The sequence below is a fragment of the Phascolarctos cinereus genome, unplaced genomic scaffold, assembly GCF_003287225.1.
Source record: "Phascolarctos cinereus isolate Bilbo 61053 unplaced genomic scaffold, phaCin_HiC Scaffold_4;HRSCAF=312, whole genome shotgun sequence".
Classification (NCBI taxonomy): Eukaryota; Metazoa; Chordata; class Mammalia; order Diprotodontia; family Phascolarctidae; genus Phascolarctos; species Phascolarctos cinereus.
This window is the reverse complement of record NW_027555847.1, coordinates 169,731,420-169,752,236: the sequence shown is the minus strand read 5'-3', so window position 1 is coordinate 169,752,236 and position 20,817 is coordinate 169,731,420. Positions and strand designations below refer to the sequence as shown.

At 38.6% G+C, this 20,817-nt stretch overlaps 1 protein-coding gene across 4 annotated transcripts in view; it reads right to left on the bottom strand.

Moving 5' to 3' along the window:
- Window positions 1-18,626, bottom strand: part of CLEC16A (C-type lectin domain containing 16A) — a 219,587-nt gene extending 200,961 nt beyond the window's left edge. For 2 of the 4 annotated variants that reach the window (XM_020972508.2, XM_020972507.2), the window contains exon 1: window positions 18,380-18,625. In XM_020972508.2, the coding sequence (XP_020828167.1) occupies window positions 18,380-18,459 (80 nt within the window). In that variant the 5' untranslated portion in view covers window positions 18,460-18,625. Of the gene's footprint in view, window positions 1-18,379 lie in introns of all 4 variants that reach the window. The other 2 variants (XM_020972509.2, XM_020972506.2) reach the window with 2 other exon arrangements.
- Window positions 18,627-20,817: the final 2,191 nt, after the last annotated feature.

Genomic DNA, 20,817 nt, shown 5'->3' with positions numbered 1-20,817 from the left:
TTACAGCAGCAGTGAAGAGGGTACCCTCCTCACAGTTTAAGGGCAGAAAAGAGTGCTTGTGGACACTCACAGACAAAAGCACAGGCCAGCAGAATAATAAACACATCTCCTTATATCATACCACCCTTAAGAACTGAAAACTTAGAGGTCCCTAGAACTATCTCTGAAAACAACTGCACAAAACCCCTAAAGCGTGGGACAGTTCACCCTCCACCATGGAAGCAGAGCCTTACCTTAACAAAGAGTTAAAAAGTCAAGTAACAGGCTGGGAAAATGGGTAAACAACAGAAAAAAACTCTGACTATAGAAATTTACTTTGGTGCCGAGAAAGATCAAAACATATACTCAGAAGAAGACAATAAAGTCAAAGCTCCTACATCCAAAGCCTCCAAGAAAAATATGAATTGGTCTCAGGCAATGGAAGAGCTCAAAAAAAGATTTTGAAAATCAAGCAACAGAGGTAGAGGAAAAACTGGGAAAAGAAATAAGAGTGATGCAAGAAAACCCATGAAAAATGAATCAATTGTTAGGTAAAAAAGGAGACCCAAAAAAAAAACAATGAAGAAAATAACACCTTAAAAAATAGACTAGGCCAAATGGCAAAAGAGGTCCAAAAAGCCAATGAAGAGGAGAACACCTTAAAAAGCAGAATTGGTCACTGACCCACCCACCTAAGACTGGGAAGGTGTATCCCCAGAAGGCTGCCTACCAGCTGATAAATATCAAGCCTACATCAGTTCACGTAGACTGCCTAGTATGGCAAAGGAGGATTGTATTGGTGAGGGAATATCCATGCTTATCGAACTATGTAGCCTTGAAATATTGAAGTCTATAAAATATAACTACAATTCTACCTCTGCGTAAATGATCCCGCAGAGGATCAATAGAACCACAGATCTAGAACTGGGGCTGAACTCACTACTACCTCATACTGTCTCTCTCAGGAAAGTACCTCAGACCACATATAAAAAGTTTATCCATTTTAACCACTTTGTGAATCACATTTGAATTTCATTGTACCATAAAATAATATACTCATAATTTCACAACTATCCTCTATCTACAACTATGTCATATACATTTTAAACTTTTAGATGTAATGTTCAAGAGAAAAATTTCTCAGTTTGTCTGTTTTCTTCATAAGTTGCTTATTCCCTAAACAATAATGATTTCTCCAAATTTAGGGGGGATGTTCTCATCCAGATTTAAAATACTAATACACATTTTAATTCCACAAATATGTATTAAATGATTGCTAGATGCCCGATGCTATTAGTACTGGGTAGGGGATAAAAAAAGAAGTTGATGAAACAGTTTCTGTCCCCAAGGAGCTGACATTCTTATTGGGGAAGTAAGGACATATGAAAGGAAAGAAATAACTGTGGAAAAAATAATCCAAAATGGAACAGGCAATAAAGCAGTACAAGAATTTAGAAAGGGGAAAGATCAATATAGACCACTGTGGCTAAAAAACTTCAAGGAGGAGATCAGAATTTGGTAAAGTACTGTAGAAAAATCAGTTTATTTCTCAGATACTTAAAATTCTCCCCTTTGCATGAATAGTCTCAGTTAAAAAGTAGCCAGAACAATTATTGTCATAATTTTGCAATGAAAATACTTCAGAGAACAATGAAGAAAGGCCTAGTTTAAAACTTGAAAAAAGAAAATGCACAGAGTATGGCCCTTGGTCATCAGAAACATCACTACTGCATTCCTAGGAGTTTTGAAGCTGTGGCTCAAACAATTGGAATCAAAAACCAAAAGAATATTCAGCTAAAGTAGCAAATGCCAATGTCAAAGCATCTGATTTCCTTTCTAGAAGACATTGATTTCTTCTGTTGAAATTTCCTAAAACCTATTTTGAATTTCTGTTGATTTAAGAAGGCAGACCTTACAGTGGGAAAAAAAACAAAACTTTTTTTTATACTAACTTCTTTTCTGGCACTCACTATCACTATGGGAATAAAGGTAATTGAGGTTGAATTCCAAATACATATAGTTTAAGCACTCCTTACAGGTTACATACACTACTTAAAAATCTTTCAACACTGCTTTCTAGAATGACAAACCTAAAAGAGCCATATTAATTATTTCAGCAGAGGGGCCTGAAAGTTAATCATCTGTGTTAGACATTAATATCACACAATGATAGCAGAAATCTACAACTAGAAAAAAGACAGCACATGTAAGAACAGGCATTTTATATCTACCTACAGTTGAATGAATGGGGGGAAAAAAAGGATTTATTTGGAGAGGGTACTTACTACTAAGTTTTACTTCGAAACACTCTGTTAAGTGACCTTAAATCTGGGAGATTTTTTTCCTGTAAAACTAAAATCAATTTCATTATCTAAAATCAATACTAGCCAAAGCTTTACTCCTGATACCAGGTACTTTTGGCTCCACTATTAACATTAATTATATCTATTCCAACATCAGAAAACATGAAAATCCAACACTTGAGACACCCACACTTTATAGTAAAACTATAAAATTTAGAATTCAAGATCCAAATTTGTGACATTTTTTGTCTAAGATAAGAATAAAGGTTAATCATGTTGAATATATCAAAGCAAACTTTGGCTATTTCTCCAAGTCTGGAAGCTTCAGTACTATGCATAAAATTCAAATGCAAGGATCACAAAAATATATACTAATAAACTCTGGAGTTGAGTTGATCAAAAATTCTACTTTGAAAGCATCCTCCATAAAGAAACAATAAAAGTTGCTACAGAAAAGTTTAATAAACAGTCATTCAGTACTTCAACTTAATAGCAAATGTGGTCCAGATCAACAGGCTGAAGACTATGTAGTTGCCTATATCAATCAAATTGTTCCTTCAATTAACTGGCCTTCTGGTTTTTTCCCCATTAGTGGAGAGGCAAGACAATATAAAGGAGCATTCAATCGGTCACATCTAACTCCAAAGCACTAGGTTAAATGTAATATATGTGTCTATGAAGAGAGTTTTTGACTACACACACAACAGCGAATTTTTAAAAGGGATTACTTTCCTTCAAGTTTACAAATTTAAGTCAGTAAAAGAAAAATTGTACAAATTCAACAAAAACTGGAAAATTTTATTAGTCAGTATTAATGTGTTTTAGGAGTTTTCCATCCAGTAAGTAAACTGAACTAAATACTATGTTAAAAGTTGGGAGAACTTTCTCATCCTGAAGGAAACCCACAACACCAAATACCAGCATGTAACATTCTATTCTATTAAAATAGAACAAACACACATATATACACACAAAAACACTGCTAAAGTAATTTTCCTAAAAGCACAGGTCTCATTCTTCCCTTACTCAAATGTCAATAGTTCTCTATTATCTTTAAACTATAAAGCACTCTAACTGATTTTTTAACATAATGTAGATCAAGTAGGAGTCTACTAGCATATATTAAGGATCTACCAAGTGCCAGGCAATGCATTAAGCACTGAAAATACAAAGAAGCAAAAGACAACCACTGCTCTCAAGGAGAGACAGCTTGCAAACAATTATGAACAAGATAATTACAGGATTATTTGGAAATAATCAACAAAGGGAAGGCCCTAACTTTAAGGGGGATCTGGAAAGGTTTCTTGAAGAAGGTGGGACTTTAGTTGAGCCTTGAAAGAAGCCAGGAAAACCAGGAAGCAGAGACACAGAGGGAGAGTCCCAGGAAGATGACAGGGAAACTTGCTCTTCAGGTTGACCAAACTGACTGGTGAATGGAGGATGACCTGGAGCAGGGTAAGACTTGAGGCAAGAAAACCAACCAGCAAGTTATTGCCATAGCATAAGATGGTGTGAAGCCACGATATCTTTCCAATCTTGCTGCTCCCTTCCAACATTACTCCCCTTCTGCCATGCTGCAGTCTAGCCAAGACAACTGTTCTTCACACACAATGTGCACCTTTGCACTGGCTATCCCACAATCCATACCTGAAATGCACTCCCCTTCTCACCTCTGCCCCTTTGAATCCCTTGTTTCCTCCAAAATTCAGCTTACCACTTTCTATATCAGAAGTTCATAATTTTCCATCATATGAACTTTAAAAAAAAATTACAATAACTGTTTTTCAGTATAATTGGTTTCCTTTGTAAGCTTATGCATTTTATTTCATGCATTTAAAAACAATGTTATTTCCCATGAGCAACAAGATGGAGTACTAGACATTTTCTCTGATCCCCAGGCCCTCTCAAGCTCCTCCAAAACAGAAATTATGCACCAAAGATAAAGCAACTTCAGCTCTCCATGGTCCACGGTCTAGGACATGCAGAATCCAAAATAAAGTTAAAAACAAAAAACTCATGAATTGAAGCTCTCTGATCCTGGGCTCACTCAGCAGCTCTCTCTCACCTCCTAGGTTACCTCTAGTCACTAACAGATCCAAGGACACATGGGCTTAAAACAAAACTCACCCCCACACCCTAGTGTACCCTCCTTTCCAGTGCTGCGGAGACTCCAGTTCCAGGCTGTGGAAGTTTGTCACAACCTTAGCACTACCAGCCTTGCAAAGTCCTCAACAGCCACTGTGGACAATCCTGAAGTACTGCTGCAGGGAGCTGACAACCTCATAGCATCAGCAAATTGACTGGTGAATGGAGGACTGCCACCTTGGATAACCCCAGATGACAACAGCAGTGCAAGAGCTGCTGGTGACAGGCCAGGGAACTAAGGAACTGAGGAGGGACAGGACCATCTGTGTGTGAGTATGTGTGTACTGGGGGGGTGCAGCATTGCACTAAGCCTGAGGAAAAGAGCAAAACCAGCTGGGACCAGTTCTGACCACACATAAGTCATGTGGGACAGAGACCTCTGCTGGTGAACTGTGAACTCCATGGGAGGGGGCTGAGATGCTTTAAGATCCAGAAACTGAAAAAAGAAAAATGGGGGCAGGAGAGAGGGAGACTGAAATTACTAAAGATCTATGGAAAAATTATACTCAAAGGCCTTAAACATAAGCATCAAAAGGAAAAACATTAACAACATGTTATGTGCCTTTTTTATTTCCTTTTATTATTCAGGACTCTAAGTGATTCATCCTGCAAATTTTGGTTAACTAAAAGTCTGTCATAATACTGACCTTACCTGACCAAAATCTGACTTACGAAATAAAGGACGACTGTTCGACATTTCTCAGATAGAAGCCAAAGGGCAGCCAAAGTATTTAGTTATTTGTTAGTTTCCCAGGCTAACAGATCAAGGAAGGATTTCCCTGCAGGCCCAGTCTTCTTGGTTATCTTAGTGACATGTAAATCTTTCCCTTCAATTAGCTTGTTTGTGAACCCTCTAACTGTAGTTTAATTTGTACCCCTGACTTAGATCGTTTGTTTGATGATGTTTGTTTCCTTAGGGGATGTATGAGATTATGACTGTGTTTAACTAAATTTGTCCAGCTTTTGTTACATTGAAGGAAGTATGGAATTAATGTAGCTATCTTTTCTTTAACTTTTATTGTAACATGTAAATGAATTATTCCTCCATCACTCCGATATAATTTTTCCTAAAAGAAGTCTTGTCAAAATCCTAATGGTGGTTTAGGTTATCTCTGAGGCTTGAACCCTATGCTTGAGCACAATAATTAAACCTAGGTTTTTACCTCTTTAATTTCTGGGTTGAGGCAAATACATCTTTGTCATCAGTTACCTAGCACATGAACTCAGAGAGAAGATAAGTCTCCCATAACAAACATAAGGAAATATCACTTCCAGATCTAGTAAATGCGTTCAGGCATCTATGAATACTATAAAATGAAAGGAAATGATCTAGTACCTGATGAGACAGAGCACCCTGTGAAAATAAGGAAAACATGGACCCACACAACACACTGTTCCTGAATGGTTCAAAAGAGAAATGAGAATTATGAGAGCAGAATTTATGGCCTGCATTCAAAAACAATAAACAAAATAGAAAAACTGGAATCTGCAATAGCAAGTCTCATCAAAGAAACAAAAGAGAAAACAACAGATTGGGAATTCAAATATAAAAAAAAGAAAGATATTTTAGAGGAAGAGAAACAAAAAACAATAATGTTAACAGAAAACATGCTCATTATGCAAGCAAAAATACTAATCTAGAAGACAGGATATACAGAGGTAACCTAGAGATATAGGTCTCCCAGAAAAACACAACAGGATAAAAAACCTTAACATCATAATGCAGGAAATAATAGAATAGAACTGCTCAGAAATCCTGAACATAGAAAATGAAATACTAATTGCAAGAATTCACAGATCATCTCCAAGAAAATAACAAACAAAACCAAGACAACAAACTCAACGACACATAGTAGCTACATTTAACAATTAAAATTAAATTCAGAAACAAATAAGTTCTGCAAGTGAGCAGGAGAAAGACCTTCAAATACAAAGGAAAAGAAATTTGGAAAATGCCAGACTATTCTGCACCCACCATAAAACATAGGAGAGAATGGAATACTGTGTTCTTTCTGAAAAGCAAAACTCAGGATGCAGTCCAAGGTGGCCTATCCTGCAAATCTGAGTTTAACCATACGTGAAAAAAGATGGACATTCAATAATTAATTGCTGCTTGAAACATTTTTAGAAAGAAAACCAGAATTAAAGAGACTATTTGCCTTTCAAACCCCAAACAATAGATAGAGGAGGAGCAAATAAATGCAGCAGCCAAGGACAACAGAGTGACAGCAGAGAAACCGGTAAGAAATGTTTTTTCTAAATGGACACAAAGAGGTAACAGTGAAGAGGTGGCCCTGGGGCATTAAGGGCAGAACTTGGCCACAACCATGCCTACAGGTGAATCAACGTTCTTTCTTGAGACCACATTACAAAATAGGAAGGTATATGAAGGGGGAGGGAGGGAAGGGAACAGGAGGATAGAGAGAAATGTATAATATGCCAGAATCAAATCAAGGGCTATCAGTGAGTAGGAGGAAGGTCAAGTGACCTCTGTGGTCGCAGAAAAAGAAGAACCTACGGGAGAATGGATGAGGAGAAAAAGGACTGTCAAGGAGGGGAAAGGAAGGAGGCTTTATTTTGTTAATGGGAGGGGGTTGAATGATGAATACTCCTACAGATGAAGAGAGATGGTCCGTTAAGAGAGAGAGAGGACCTTGTACTGAGTATGACCTGGGGGATTTGGTATTTGCAAAGCCTACAGTCTTACCTCAGGAGGGAGGGAACTGAAAATCCTGGGGGCAACTGGCATCTGAGGGGAGTGGGAGATCATGGACCCAGGGGGGATATTTTCAGGAAAATGAGGAAAAAAGGTAACCAGAGGAGGGTATAGAACAGAGGTGGGCTGAATAATCAGGGATACTGTTAGGGAAGGGTCCATGATATATCAATGATTAATAAATATGTATAAGACTAGTAGCCATTCCCCAATAGGTAAGTGGTCAAAGGTTATGAACAAACAGTTCTCAAAAGAAGAATTGTAAGGTATTTACAACCCCTGTGAAAGAAAAGGCAAATCAAAATGAGCCTGGGATTTCAACTTACACTCTGATTACTGGCAAAAATGACCAAAAAATTGGCAATAATCAATGTTATGGGAGAGGTTATGGAATGATAGGCACACTGATATACATTGTTGCTGGACCTGTGAGTGGTACAACCATTTTGGAAAGCAATTTGGAATTATGCAAATAAAGTGATTAAAACATTTATACCCCAAGAAAGTCATCAATAAGAAAGTTCCCATGCATACTCCAAAATATTTATAGCAGCATTCTTTGATAACTAAGAATTGGAAGCAAAGTAGATGCCCATCAATTGGGGAATGACTAAATAAACTGTGGCACATTAATGTAATTGAATGTTACTGTGATGTCAAAAATAATGTATGTGATAAATACAGAGAAGCACAGAAAGATCTGTATGAACTAATGCAAAGTAGACAGAGCCAAGAAAACAATATACATAATAACTACAAAAATGGAAATGGAAATAACTAGATACCAAAAAATCAAAAAGTAAATATAACAAAATTGTAAAGATAGAGCAGGATTCAAATAAAGAGGTATTAGAGGACACTCCCAATTCATTCCTTTGTGGAGCTAGAAGGTCCACAGATGTTATACATTACATACATTTTGGGAATTTTTCAATATATGATTTCAATTTATGATCATTTCAATATATTTCAATATATGATTAGTTGTGATTTTTTTTCTCTCTAAAAAAAGGCTACTTGTTACACAGAATAGCTCTCAGGATGAGAAAGGAAGAATACCTGGGAAAACTATGATGATGTGAGAAACAGAAGATATCAATAAAAACTGATTTTAAAAATAAGAAAATAAAAATAATGTTCTGCATGAACTGTTAAAAGTTTTTCACAATCAGAACCCATGCAAAAAAATTAGAAGGGTAAAAGGGGGGGAAAATTTGCAGCATATTTCTCTTATAAAGAGAAACCTCACATATATGTGGGTATATCTTTTATACATATATATACATATATATATGTATATATATATACATATATATATATGTGTGTGTATATATATATATATATATATATATATATATATATATACATGTCTGATTCAAATTTATTAGAATAAGAGACCAATTTATAAATGGTCAAAGGATACGAACAGGCATTTTTCGTCAGAGGAAGAAATCTAAGCTATCAATAACCACATGAAAAAAAATGCTCTAAATTAAATAATTAGAGAAATGCAAATGAAAACAACTCTGAGGTACCACCTCACACTTCTCAGATTTCCAAGGTTGACCACAAAGCAAAATGACATGCTGGAGGGGCTGTGAGAAAATAGGTACAAAATAGGTACTGCTGAAGGAACTTTTGGAAAGCAAAACCTGTATGAAATGGTGCAAAGTGAAGTGAGCAGAGCCAGGAGAACAATGGATGCAATATCTACCATACTATAAAGAAAAACAATTTTGAAAGACCTGGGAAGTCTGATCAAAGAAATGACCAACTACGGTTTCAAAGGATTCATTATGAAATATGGTACCCACCTCTTTATAGAGAGGTAATTGATTCAGAATGCAGACTGAGATTCTTTCTTGGGGGGTATGGTCAATGCTAGACTATACATGTTTGGAACAGGGGGTTTGTAATTCATGCTTTCTCAACAGAAGATGGGAGAGGCAAGAGGAAGAAAAGAAGGGACTTTTGAAGACTGAAAAAAAATTTAATACATTATTCTGAGAAAGGTTCACTAAACTCCCAAGGTGGGTTCATGATACAAAAAAGGTAAGAACCTTTATTCAACATGAAGCCTTTATTGATCCCTACAATTGCCAGTGCCTACTCCTCCAAAATAATTTCATATTTGTTTTGTATATATTTTCTATCTACTTACATATATACATGTTGTCTCTCCCAACAGAATGTGAGCTCCTTGAGGGCTGGAATTTGTGCAATTTGTCATTGAATCGCCAGTGCCTAGAATACCATCTGGCATATAGTATAAGCTTAATAAACAACTATCACTAATTGTACTTCAAATATAAGTATTAATTACATCTTAACCAAACACAAACTTCACAGAAATGTAAAGTTTCAAAATCAAACTTGATCAAATAGCAGCTGTTTTATATCAACAGATTTCTAGAGCCTAGAACCAAAGACCCCAAAAAACAGAAACCTACTAAAAAATCTACAACTTCTAATAATACATTAAAGGATTATTTACATATAACTAAGGACGGCACGAAAACATACCTAGTAACTCTGTTTTAAGAGAGTTACATAAGTTATAAAGTAACCAAGGCAAACTGGATTACAAGACCCATTTTAGACATGGAGACACTAAAGCACTAGATAAACAGCATATAGTGGAAAGATCACTGTCTCTGGAGTCAGGGGATCTGAGTTCAAATTCTGTCTCTAATATTTCCTTATGTGACCTTTGGCAAGTCATTTAGCCTCCACAGGCCTCAATTTCCTAATCTGTAAAATGAGGGAATTAGACCGATGACTTCTGACATCCCTTTCAGTTCCAAAGCTAATAAACTTAGACTATAGCATTTTCTGTGGAAACCTAAACAGATCCAAAATGTGTTTCTTTCTATTTAAAGACTGATTATATGTTCCTTTTGTTGCTACTATATAATTTTGGATCCTGTCTGCAAATAGAAGGTTGGAATAATAAATAAAGCAACTAAATACACTTAATGGATCTTAAAAAAAATAGTCCTACCCCATCTCAAAAATAAAAATGCCTAGTGGCAGTTAGAAAATAAGTCCTTGTCTTATCTTTCTCCTTTACCTTTATCCTAAACTAATCATTCTTATTAACTTCTCTTTCTACTTCAAGGAGCTACTATCCTTCCAGCCACCCAGGCTGGCAATCTTGGACTCATCCTTGATGTCACACTCTCCTTCAACCACCATATCCATAAAAGTTGTCAAGTCTTATCAATTCTACCTCCATAATGGCTCTTACGTCCATTCCCTTCTTTCTACTTAGATGGCCACCACCATAGCTCAGGCCCTCATTATCTTTCACTAAGCCTATTGCAAAAGTCCTAACTGGCCTCCCTGACTCATATCTCTTCCCTCTCTATTCTATACTCTATACAACTGCCAAAGTGATATTGTAAAAGCATAGGCATGACTGTCGCTCATCTGCTAAAGAAGCCCCAGTAGTTCTGCATTGCCTCTAACATAAAATAGACACCTTCGATTCACATTTTAAAGTCCTTCACTACCTAGATACAACCCACTTTTTAAGAACTATGATACATTTCTCCCCTTCATGCATCCTTTGGTCTGGTGAAAGTGGGTAACTTGCTGTTTCTCACCTAGAACATTTGATTTCCCATCTCCTTGACTTTACGCAGGCTGTCTTCTATACCTGGAATGCATTCCTTTCTCACCTCCACCTTTTAGAATCCCTAGTTTTTTTCAAAGCTCAGTTCAAGTGCCACCTTCCACATGAGGTCTTTCCTAAATCTACATCATCCCCGCCCCAACCTGCTAATGCCTATTTTTCTTGTATGTAGCTTGTTTGTAAAAATTTGTTTGCTTTTTGTCTCTCTCATTGGATTGTGAGGTCCTTGAGGACAGGAACTGTCCTGTCTCTTTTTTATCCCCAGAGTTTAGCAAGGTGCCTGGCACATAGGAGGTGCTTAATAAATGTTTACTATCTGATTCCGTATATGTACTGATGTGCATACAGGGTGCTTTACCAAGTAGAATATAAGCTCCCTTTGGTCAGGGATTGTGGATCTTTTTTGTTTTTTAAATCTTTGTACCCCTAGTATCTAAAGACCAAAGATGAGAAAAACAGCCCGGAGGCCATACAACTGTGAGAATACCAAGGGACTAAAACACAAGTTATCTGAAAGAAAAGACGCCAAAAGCATAGGAAAAAAAAAATCTTGGACCTTGTTAATACCCAAAAAAGGTGACCAAGAGCCCATCAATAACTATTAACCTGTATCTACAGAAAATCTTAATGAGAGTCATTTATGCACAAATCAAGGGCATCCTTGATGATGGTATTAGGAGAGGAAAAGGAGGCTTTCAGAAGCAACATTCAGCAATGGACCACATCTTTACCATCTCATAATTAATGCAAGATATAGAGAACATCAGATCCCACTGTGCTTATTGTTTGTTGATGATGAAAAAACATTTGACTCAAATGCAAAGCCTACACAACAAAAATGTCACCTTTCCAGCTCTTTTCCAGCAAAGCGTTGCCCATAGATCAAGATCATTCAAGATTTCTGGGAAGATCTAACAGAGATAACCTGTTCAATGACATTCTGATAATAAACATAATCTGAGGCATAAAAGAGGGAGTTGTATCTTCAGCAAAGTTATTCACCACTGTGATGAAAGAAATCCAGGGCAGAGACCAGGTAAAGGAAGTATTCCCTATGGGCTGGGTGAGGTCCTCCAGATGCTTCTATTTGCAGATGTCCTTGTGCTAATCATTCAGAGGAGTTTGACTTGTCCATCCACACAGGAACTAGTCAATAAACGTTTATTAAGTACCTACTTGGGTCCAGCTAGGCCAGCTAGAAGAGGAAGCGAATAGGATGCCAGGTCTGGAGTCAGGGAGACCTGAATTCAAATCTCATATCAGACACTAGCTGTGTGACCCTGGGCAATTCACATGACCCTGTTTGCCTCAGTTTCCTCATCTGTAACATGAGCTGGAGCAGGAAATGACAAACCAAACACGATAGTATCTTTGCCAAGAAAACCCCAAATGGGGTTACGGAGAGTCAAACATGACTGAACCAACTAAACATCACCAACAAGCACCTACTATGTGCCAAGCACTGTGCTAAGCACTAGGGATACAGAGAAGACCAAAAGACCTTATTCCCTGCCCTCAAGAAGCTCTCATCTAATGGGAAGACAAGACATAAAAAGAGGCTAAAAAGGTGGAAAGGGAATGGTAGTGGCCATGGTGACATGATGACCTGCAACTGGATGAGAAATTATGATCTGAAAGGAGCTCTTTGATGTCCACCTTCTACCCTCTCCAATCAGCGGATAAGAGGGTCCCAGGCAAGGAGCACTGAGAAGGGGTGAGTTTGAACTGATGAAATCTTGCAGGAAGATGAGTTATTGGAGAAAAAAAACAATCCAGGAGATTAGCTGAGTAGGAGATGATAAAGTGGCTACACTGGGCACCCTCCTTAAATGGAGGATTTTGAAGGTGTTCTCTGATGCCCAGCCTCTACTCTCTCAAATCAAAGGGAGGGAGGCTCACAGCACCAAGGAAATACCAAGTATTTGACGAATGCCCAGATTTCAAAATGCATTTGGATGGACATCCTACAAAGGTTATTCTATAGTATCCATATCTAGGACAGACAGCACAAGATAGACAATGATTTGGGCCCAGAATTGAAAAGGAGAGCGGGCTGAATGGCTTTTGAGAAATTAGCAAAGTTATTTTACTGACTCCAAGCATCTCATGAAAATGAAGACCTATCTTTTCAATACTAATATTTTATCAGTATTGCTGTATGGTAGCAAGAAAAGGAATACTACTGCCTCTGAGAACCATAGATTAGTATCACACAGCGGGCAACGGAGAAGCACATGGTAGATGAAAACAAACTGCAGCACATAACCAACAAAAAGAACTCTGAAGGACCATGGTATAGTTCATCATCAAGAAATTACATGATAGGAAGAAAAGAGAAGTTGGTCAGGTGGCAAGAGTAAGGAATGACTGGTAGGAAAGGATATACTAGTTCCCTTTCCTTGTCAGGAAGGAGTAAGAGAAGCCTCTGAGACACTGAGTGGACCAGCCAGTAGCAAAATTTTGGAAGAACCTGAAGGACAGTATCACTGATAGGTTGTGAATGGTAATGTTGAAAGCAACTCTTGAATCTAGAGAGATTTCAGATCCATTTGAATATTCTGATTATCCGACATAGAAATGCTTAATAAATGCTTAGAATTGATTCCTATCAAGCCCCTTTCCAAATCAAACTAAGAAAATGAAGTATTTAAGTAAGAAATACATGTCACTGTCAAAAGTCAGTGACTTCCTTGTGGGTCCTGAGAAAGAGTGCCAGTGCTACTTTGGATGTACAGAGAGGTGAGAAGAGAACATTCTCCAAATAGCATGCCTCTGCAATCTTCATTTAATAATCTTCCAAATAATGGAGAAACCATAAGAAATTTAAAACCATAGGACAACACTAGAATATAAAATTAAGTAAAGTGCTTACACATACTGCTTCTCGCTATGACTCATGCCTAAAAAATGTAAAATTAGGTCAGTGAGCAAGACTGGGGTTGAGACATCACTAAGCCTACAACTACCTGGATCCATCTGTTGTCTGTAGAACTGTAATTTTCATGCCAAAGAAGGATTCAGCCTTGCAGCAAAAGTCAGAAGCAAAGACATTTGTATATATATATACTGAAGTGACATAACCTCATACCAGCCAATAAGGATTGGAATGTCTGTGCTATGGTAGGATAGCACAGAATACAATACTGTTCCTATTCACAAGGAATTTAGAATCTAATTGGGGTATAAGACATGAAATTGAACAAAAGAGTATATGATAAAATGTTCATTGTAAAGAAGAGACGAAAAGTTTAAAGCATAGTAAGAAAAGGGAAAAGATCAAGACAGGTTGGAGGCACTGAGAAATTTTTACAAAATAACCCAGGCATTGAAGGATGGGGAACATATGGCTAGGCAGAGAGGACATTTAATGCAGGAAGAACAGCACTGAGTAAGGTAACTGAGCCAAGAGTTAGGGAACAGATGAATCGGGAGAATGGAATAAGATTATGCAGGGTCTAAAAAGCTAAGTAGAGGGTTCACAGGATCATAAGATTTTAGAATTAGAAGGGACCTTAGGGACTGTCTAGTCCAGCTATTTTACAGATAAGGAAACTGAGCCTCAGAGAGGGGAAATAATTTACCCAAGGTTACTCAGGTCATAAGTGGAAGCTTTTTACAGAAGAAAAATGCTAGACTAGGAGTCAGAGGACCTGAGTTCAAATTCCAACTCTGCTACTTACAATCTCATTCAATTCCAATCAAGAAGCATTTATTAAGTACCTATTACATGCCAAAAATTGTGCTGGGCACTGGGGATACAAATACAAGAATGAAACAATCCTGTTCTCAAGGAGCTTCCATTATAATGGGGGAGACAACATGGACATATATAAGTAAATACAGAATAAATATAAAGAGAATAAATGCAAACAAGTCACTTGGCTTCAGTTTCCTTACCTGTAGAATGAGGGGGTTGGACTACATGACCTCTAAGCTACTTTTCAACTCTAGATGTGATTCAGGATTCAAATTCAGGTCTTTTGATTCTAAATTCAGTGTCCTTTCCACTACATCACAAATTTCCACTAGATGTAGTAGGCAACAGAAGATCATCATATGGGGGCAGCTAGGTGACAAAGTGGATAGAGCACTGGCTTTGGAGTCAGGAGGGCCTGAGTTCAATTCTGGCCTCAGACGCATAACATCTGGGCAAGTCACTTAACCCCAATTGCCTTGCCAAAAAAAAAAAATCATCATATGTCCTCAATAGAGGAGTAACACTTAAAACCTATATTTTAAGAAGATCAATCGGATTCAAAAAATTTTAGAACTAGAAGGGACCTTTAAGGTCACCTATCTAGTCCAATCTCCCTCCCTTACTAAAAAAAAAATTGTATTGAGATTTTTTTATGTTACTTCATTTCCCAATAGATATCCCTTCCTCCTCCCTAAATCACAGAGCTGTTCCCTATAACAAATTTTGAAAAAGAGACGAAAAGTAGTTCAACAAAACTAACCAACACATCAATGTTATGTATAGTATTCCATATTCATAGATGCAAAGAAGGGAATACTGTATATTCTCATATCTCTCCTTAGGAGTCAAACTTGGTAATTATAATTATACAGTGTTCAATTTTTTGTTGTTATTTTTCATTTACACTGTCACAGTCACTGTGCATATTGTTTTCCTGGTTCTGTTTATTTCACTTTTTATTGGTTCATGTAAGTTTCCCATGCCTCCTTATAGTCATCATATTCATCATTTCTTTCTTTTTTCAATTTAAAAAAATTATTGAAAAATATCTCCAATAAATAAATGGCCTTAATTATATTTAAACAGGAAGCTGACAATATCACTAAACATTACATTTACTAATAACTGTGGGGGGTTGAAATTGTGCATGAGCCAATAGAAAAGACACATCACGTCTTGTGTGTTATGTCTTACAGTTTACATGGAAATTCTTCCTGAAGAGTCAAACTCCCATTTCTTATAATACAGTAATATTCCACTAATTCCACTTATACTACAGTAATATTCCACTAATTCCGGTAATATTCATATACCCACAACTTGAGTAGCCGTTACACAAATGATAGGCATCTACTTTGTTTCTCCTTTTTTATTACAAAAGTGGGATATAAATATTTTTTATGTCTATTTGACCTTTCTTGCTGGCATTGACCTCCTTGGTTTTTATACCCTGGGGTGAGATCTTGGGATCAAAGGGAAGGAAATTTTAGTCACTTTCTTAGAACAATTCCAAATTGCTTTCCAATACACCAGTCCCTTCACTTTACAGGTGGTGGAAGTAAGAACAGAAATACTAAATAACTCATCTAAGGTGACACAGCAAGGCAACAGCTGGGCAGCTACCAGAATCCAAATCTCCAGACTCCCAATGAGTTCCTGTGCCAGGAACTGTGCTAAGTACTAGGGATACAAAATAAGCAAGCAAGACAGTCCCTGCCCTTAGGGAGTTCACATTCTAATAAAAGGCAAAACATAAGAGGAGCTAGAACTTGAAAGGAGGGATGGGGTCGGGGTAGAGTTGGGGAAGGTAATCTTCCCTGGGAGATGGCCAGGAAGTACTACTGTGGATCTGGGATATGCAAGATAAGGTAAAAGCTCTCCAGTCAGAGCCCTAGGTCATGATTACAAGTTCAGGTGGGAGGAGAAAGAGGCCAGAGTATAAGCAGCATGGCTTAGAGATGTCCACAAAGGAGAAAATACAATTTACTTTTCCCTACACCACATAATGATGTCCTAAGGACATAATGATGTCCTAAAAATAGAATAGCCATCATAATCAACTTTTAAATATGCCAAACTTTGCTAGAATTGGGAAGGCAAGCAAAAAGCTAAACCAGTTTAAAGTTCCTATTAAAAACTGAATATGTATAGAATATTTTGTTTCAGTGGTGTCCAAATAGTTGTAACAATAAAAGTAACAAACACTGTATTAGCAAGCATCAGGTCCTTGCCATTATTCCAAGTACTAACGGATCATGGTATTTTGGTAAATAATTACACATCTTCTCTGTATATTGCTACCTTTTCCAACCACACAGCTCAGATTATGTATGGCCACCTGATTTCATGTGCTTCAATGCAATCTCTATAGGTCTATGCACAAAGGGTGTTAAGAAGCAGTTTAGGAATTAAGACAGTTGCCCATCCTTTTAGAAAACTAAAATCTTGACTAAAAGGAAGATCTTTTCATCTCTCATTAGGATTTGCAGGGTGGGAAAGTGAAGAAGAGATACATCCAGAAAAATAATTTTGCCACAATCACAAACTGCCCAAATACTTCCTTCAGTGAAGGCAAACTTTAAAAAAACAAAAATCTTAAGTTTTAGTCTATGTGCTCATTTGTCCTGCAAGAATCATTTCCAAGCAGTCAGCTTGTAAACAGGTATTCCAAGACTGCAAACAACTTTACAATTCCTTTAATCTGTAACACTGATTAGGTAGATCTAATTAATGATGGATAAAGTGATAAAATAGCATCTGATAACACAAGCTAAACAGTTAATATAAGCATTTTCTAGGACACTTCCAGGAAAAAAATGAGAATCTTCACAGTATCTCTTGGTCCAGACACAAATCAAAGAGTTCCTAACTTCTCACCTAACCGATCCTGACTTCTCAGCATAGTAGAAAGAGCTCTAGAACCGAAATCAGAATTGTCTGGATTTAAATTCTAGCTCCGCTACTGCAGTGATACTAGGCAAGTAATTCCCTTCCCTGGACCACAGTTGACACATCTATAAAGGTTGGACCACTTAATTTCTAAGATCTCTTCCACCTTCTGATCCTCAGATCTATTGCGTCCAGTCAGCAAGCATTTATTAACCCCTTGCTATGTGCCAGTCACTTCTAAGAGCTGGGAGACCCAAAGAAATGCAAAACCAAAAAACTGTCAAGGCTGAGCAAAGGGAAGAAGTCCACCGAAACTGAACGAGAACGACGAAATGCAAACAAGGGCAAGAAAACATCCAACAGGACTCTGCGGTATGTCGGTCAAAATTCGGTAGGCATTGTTGAACAGGCAAGAGAAAACGACCAGAGGTGACTGACAAGGACGTACATTTTTCCTCACCTGTCTAAATTCCTCCGTAACTCCCACTGCCCTTCTTTTCTTCTGAGATTCCTATTTTGCGCTCCCCTCTAGAAACTCTTCCCACTCCCACCCTACCAGCCCCCAGGATCAGTCTTCTTTTCAGAGATCGGTAACACCCCCACCCTCAATACCTTTCTTTCGTACCCCTTTTCCATACCCCTTTTCTCCACCCCACCCCCGGGAGAACTGCATTCTTCTTCCAAGTGCTCGCCCCCATCCCAAGAGACTTTTTCTCCTTCCTGGTCCCCCCCCACCCCATCCCTATCGCCCGCCCTTCAACCCCGGGCCCTCGGCCTTCTCGTCCCCATCTTCCTCCCTACATGATGGGGGCATTTTTCTACCCTCCCCCCTCATTACTATCCCTGGCCTCAGAATGTAGGTCCTGATCACTGGCCTCAGCCACCTGCCGGCCTGGTCCCCAAACCCAGGGTCTCGCTGTCCCCTCTCTTCACTCCCCCACCCCCAATCTGGAGGCTTCTGCTTTCCTTCTCCTCCCCCCCCAAAAAAAAGCCACCACCCTCCTCCCTCAACTCACTTCAGGTGGTCCAAGGAGTGGATGCTGCGGGAGGACTTCCCATGGCCCCCACCCACCCAGCTCCGCGAGCGGCCAAACATCTCCGCGGCCCCCTCCCTGTGGTATCCCCTCACGACTTCATCCCGGGAGCCGCCGAAAAGCCGCGGCAGCAGAAGCGGCAACGGCGGCGGCGGTGGCCGCAGACGAACCGCCAACCACCTTCCCCCTAAGCCTCACAGCCCGGTACTGACATTCAGTCCCGGAACCCGGCCAGTAGGCCCTCGCGCTTTACGGCCGCCGCCGAGAATGCCGGGAAGTGGAGTTCTCTCCAGGGGCCCCTGCGGCCGGGACTCGACGAGGGCCACAGGCCGGGCATGTCCGGACTACAAATCCCATCATGCATAGCGCACACGGGTGTTCTCTCCCCGCTCCCATCCCTATACCTTTCAACCTCTCTCGATTAAGGGGACGTCCTCCTAAAGACAAATCCGCAGCTTCCTGAAAAGGAGGGAGGAGAAAGTATTCCCTTCTGGGGGCGTTGGATAATGATGTTGCTGGTAATAAATGATTACATCTTTTGAATTTACACGCTTCGGCCCAAGAGCCCAGAGGATTCCCATATCTATCCCTTATCACTTATTCTCTCCCAGGATCCTTTTTCTTTTTTTTTCTTTAAATAAAACAAAACAATTCATAATAAAAGTCAATATAGTGCAGTTGAAAGAGTTATAGCTTTGGAGTCAGACCATCCTCAAGTCAGTCAACAAGCATTTATTAAGTGTCCGCTATGTTCCAAGCACTGTGCTAAACGTTGGAGACCTAGGCTCACTTAAACCCCTATGGGCCTCAGTTTCCTCACCTGTAAAATGAGGGACCTTGATGAGATGACCTCTAAGATTCCTTCCAACTCTAAATATAATATCCACTTACATAGGAAAGCAGCTTAGTGTTCTGGAGAGTCTGCTGGTTTATAGGGTCAGAAAACCTGATTTTGGATGCCAGATTGGTATTTACTAGTTCTATGACCTTGGACAAATCACTTAACCTCTCTAGTCCTCTGTTTCCTCATAGGCTTTAAAAAAAAAGGGGGGGGGTAGAGATTATAATATTTGTGGGGAAACCTTTGTAAATAAAGGCTGGCATTTATACAGCACTCTGAGGTGTTCAAAGTATATACAAAAATTATTTGATCCTCACAACTCTAAAATGGGCACTATTATTATCCCCATTTAACAAAAGAGAAAAGTGACGCTCAAGTCGTTAAATAATTTGCCCAGCGTTTCACAGTAAGTACTTGGGGTAGGATTATGAATTCTGCTCAAGTCTGGTACTCTATCCATTATGCCACCTTGTTGCCTTGCTACTACCACTTCTAGTAAACCTCAAAGCATCAAATCATTGTGAATTGTTACTATTGACAGATATGGTAACTGTTGCTCCTAGAAGTCAGGAGATCTGCGTCCTGGCTCTGGCTCTGGCTCTGGCTCTCACCATTTGCCTGACTTTGGGCAACTCACTTAACTCACAGAATTTCAGGGGCAGGGATAACTTCAGAGACTTTAAGCCTTACTTAAACAAAAATCATTCCTAACAAGTGGTCCTGCCTTTGCTGATTAGCAATGTGGTGTGATGGAACATGAAAGGACTATTGAGTCAGTGGACTTCAGTTCAGATCCCACATATGATGCTTACTACCTGTGTGACTTTAGGCAAATCACTTAAACTGCCTGACCTCCAATTTTTTAAATCTGTACAAGGGAGGAAGAAGGAGTTGGACTCTAAGGTTATATGTAATAGCCTGCTCATACTCACCAGGAGTTTAACCTGACTACCCTAGGAAGTACATACAAAATGGATAATTTGATTACATTAAATTAAAAAAGTTTTGTACAAACAAAACCAATGCAAGCAAGATTAGAAGGAAAGCAGAAGCCTGGGAAACAATTTTTACAGCCAGTGTTTCTAATGAAGGTCTCATTTCTAAAATATATGGAAAACTGAATCAAATTTATAAAAATACAAGTCATTCCCCAATTGATAAATGGTCAAAGGATATGAACAGGCAGTTTTCAGATGAAGAAATTAAAGCTTTCTATAGTCATGAAAAATGCTCTAAATCACTATTGATTAGAGAAATATAAATTAAATATAAATTAAAACAAACTCTGAGGGACCACCTCAGATTGGCAAATATGACAGAAAAGCAAAAAGTGTTGGAGAAAATGTAGGAAAATTGGAACACTAAAACATTGTTGGAGGAATTGTGAACTGATCCAACCATTCTGGAGAGCAATTTGGAACTATGCCCAAAAGACTATAAAACTGTGCATACCTTTTGATCTAGTAATACCTTTTCTAGGTCTGTATCCCAAAGAGATCATAAAAAAAGGGAAAAAGACACACACGTATGAAAATATTTATAGCAGCTCTTTTTGTGCTGGCGAAGAATTGGAAATTGA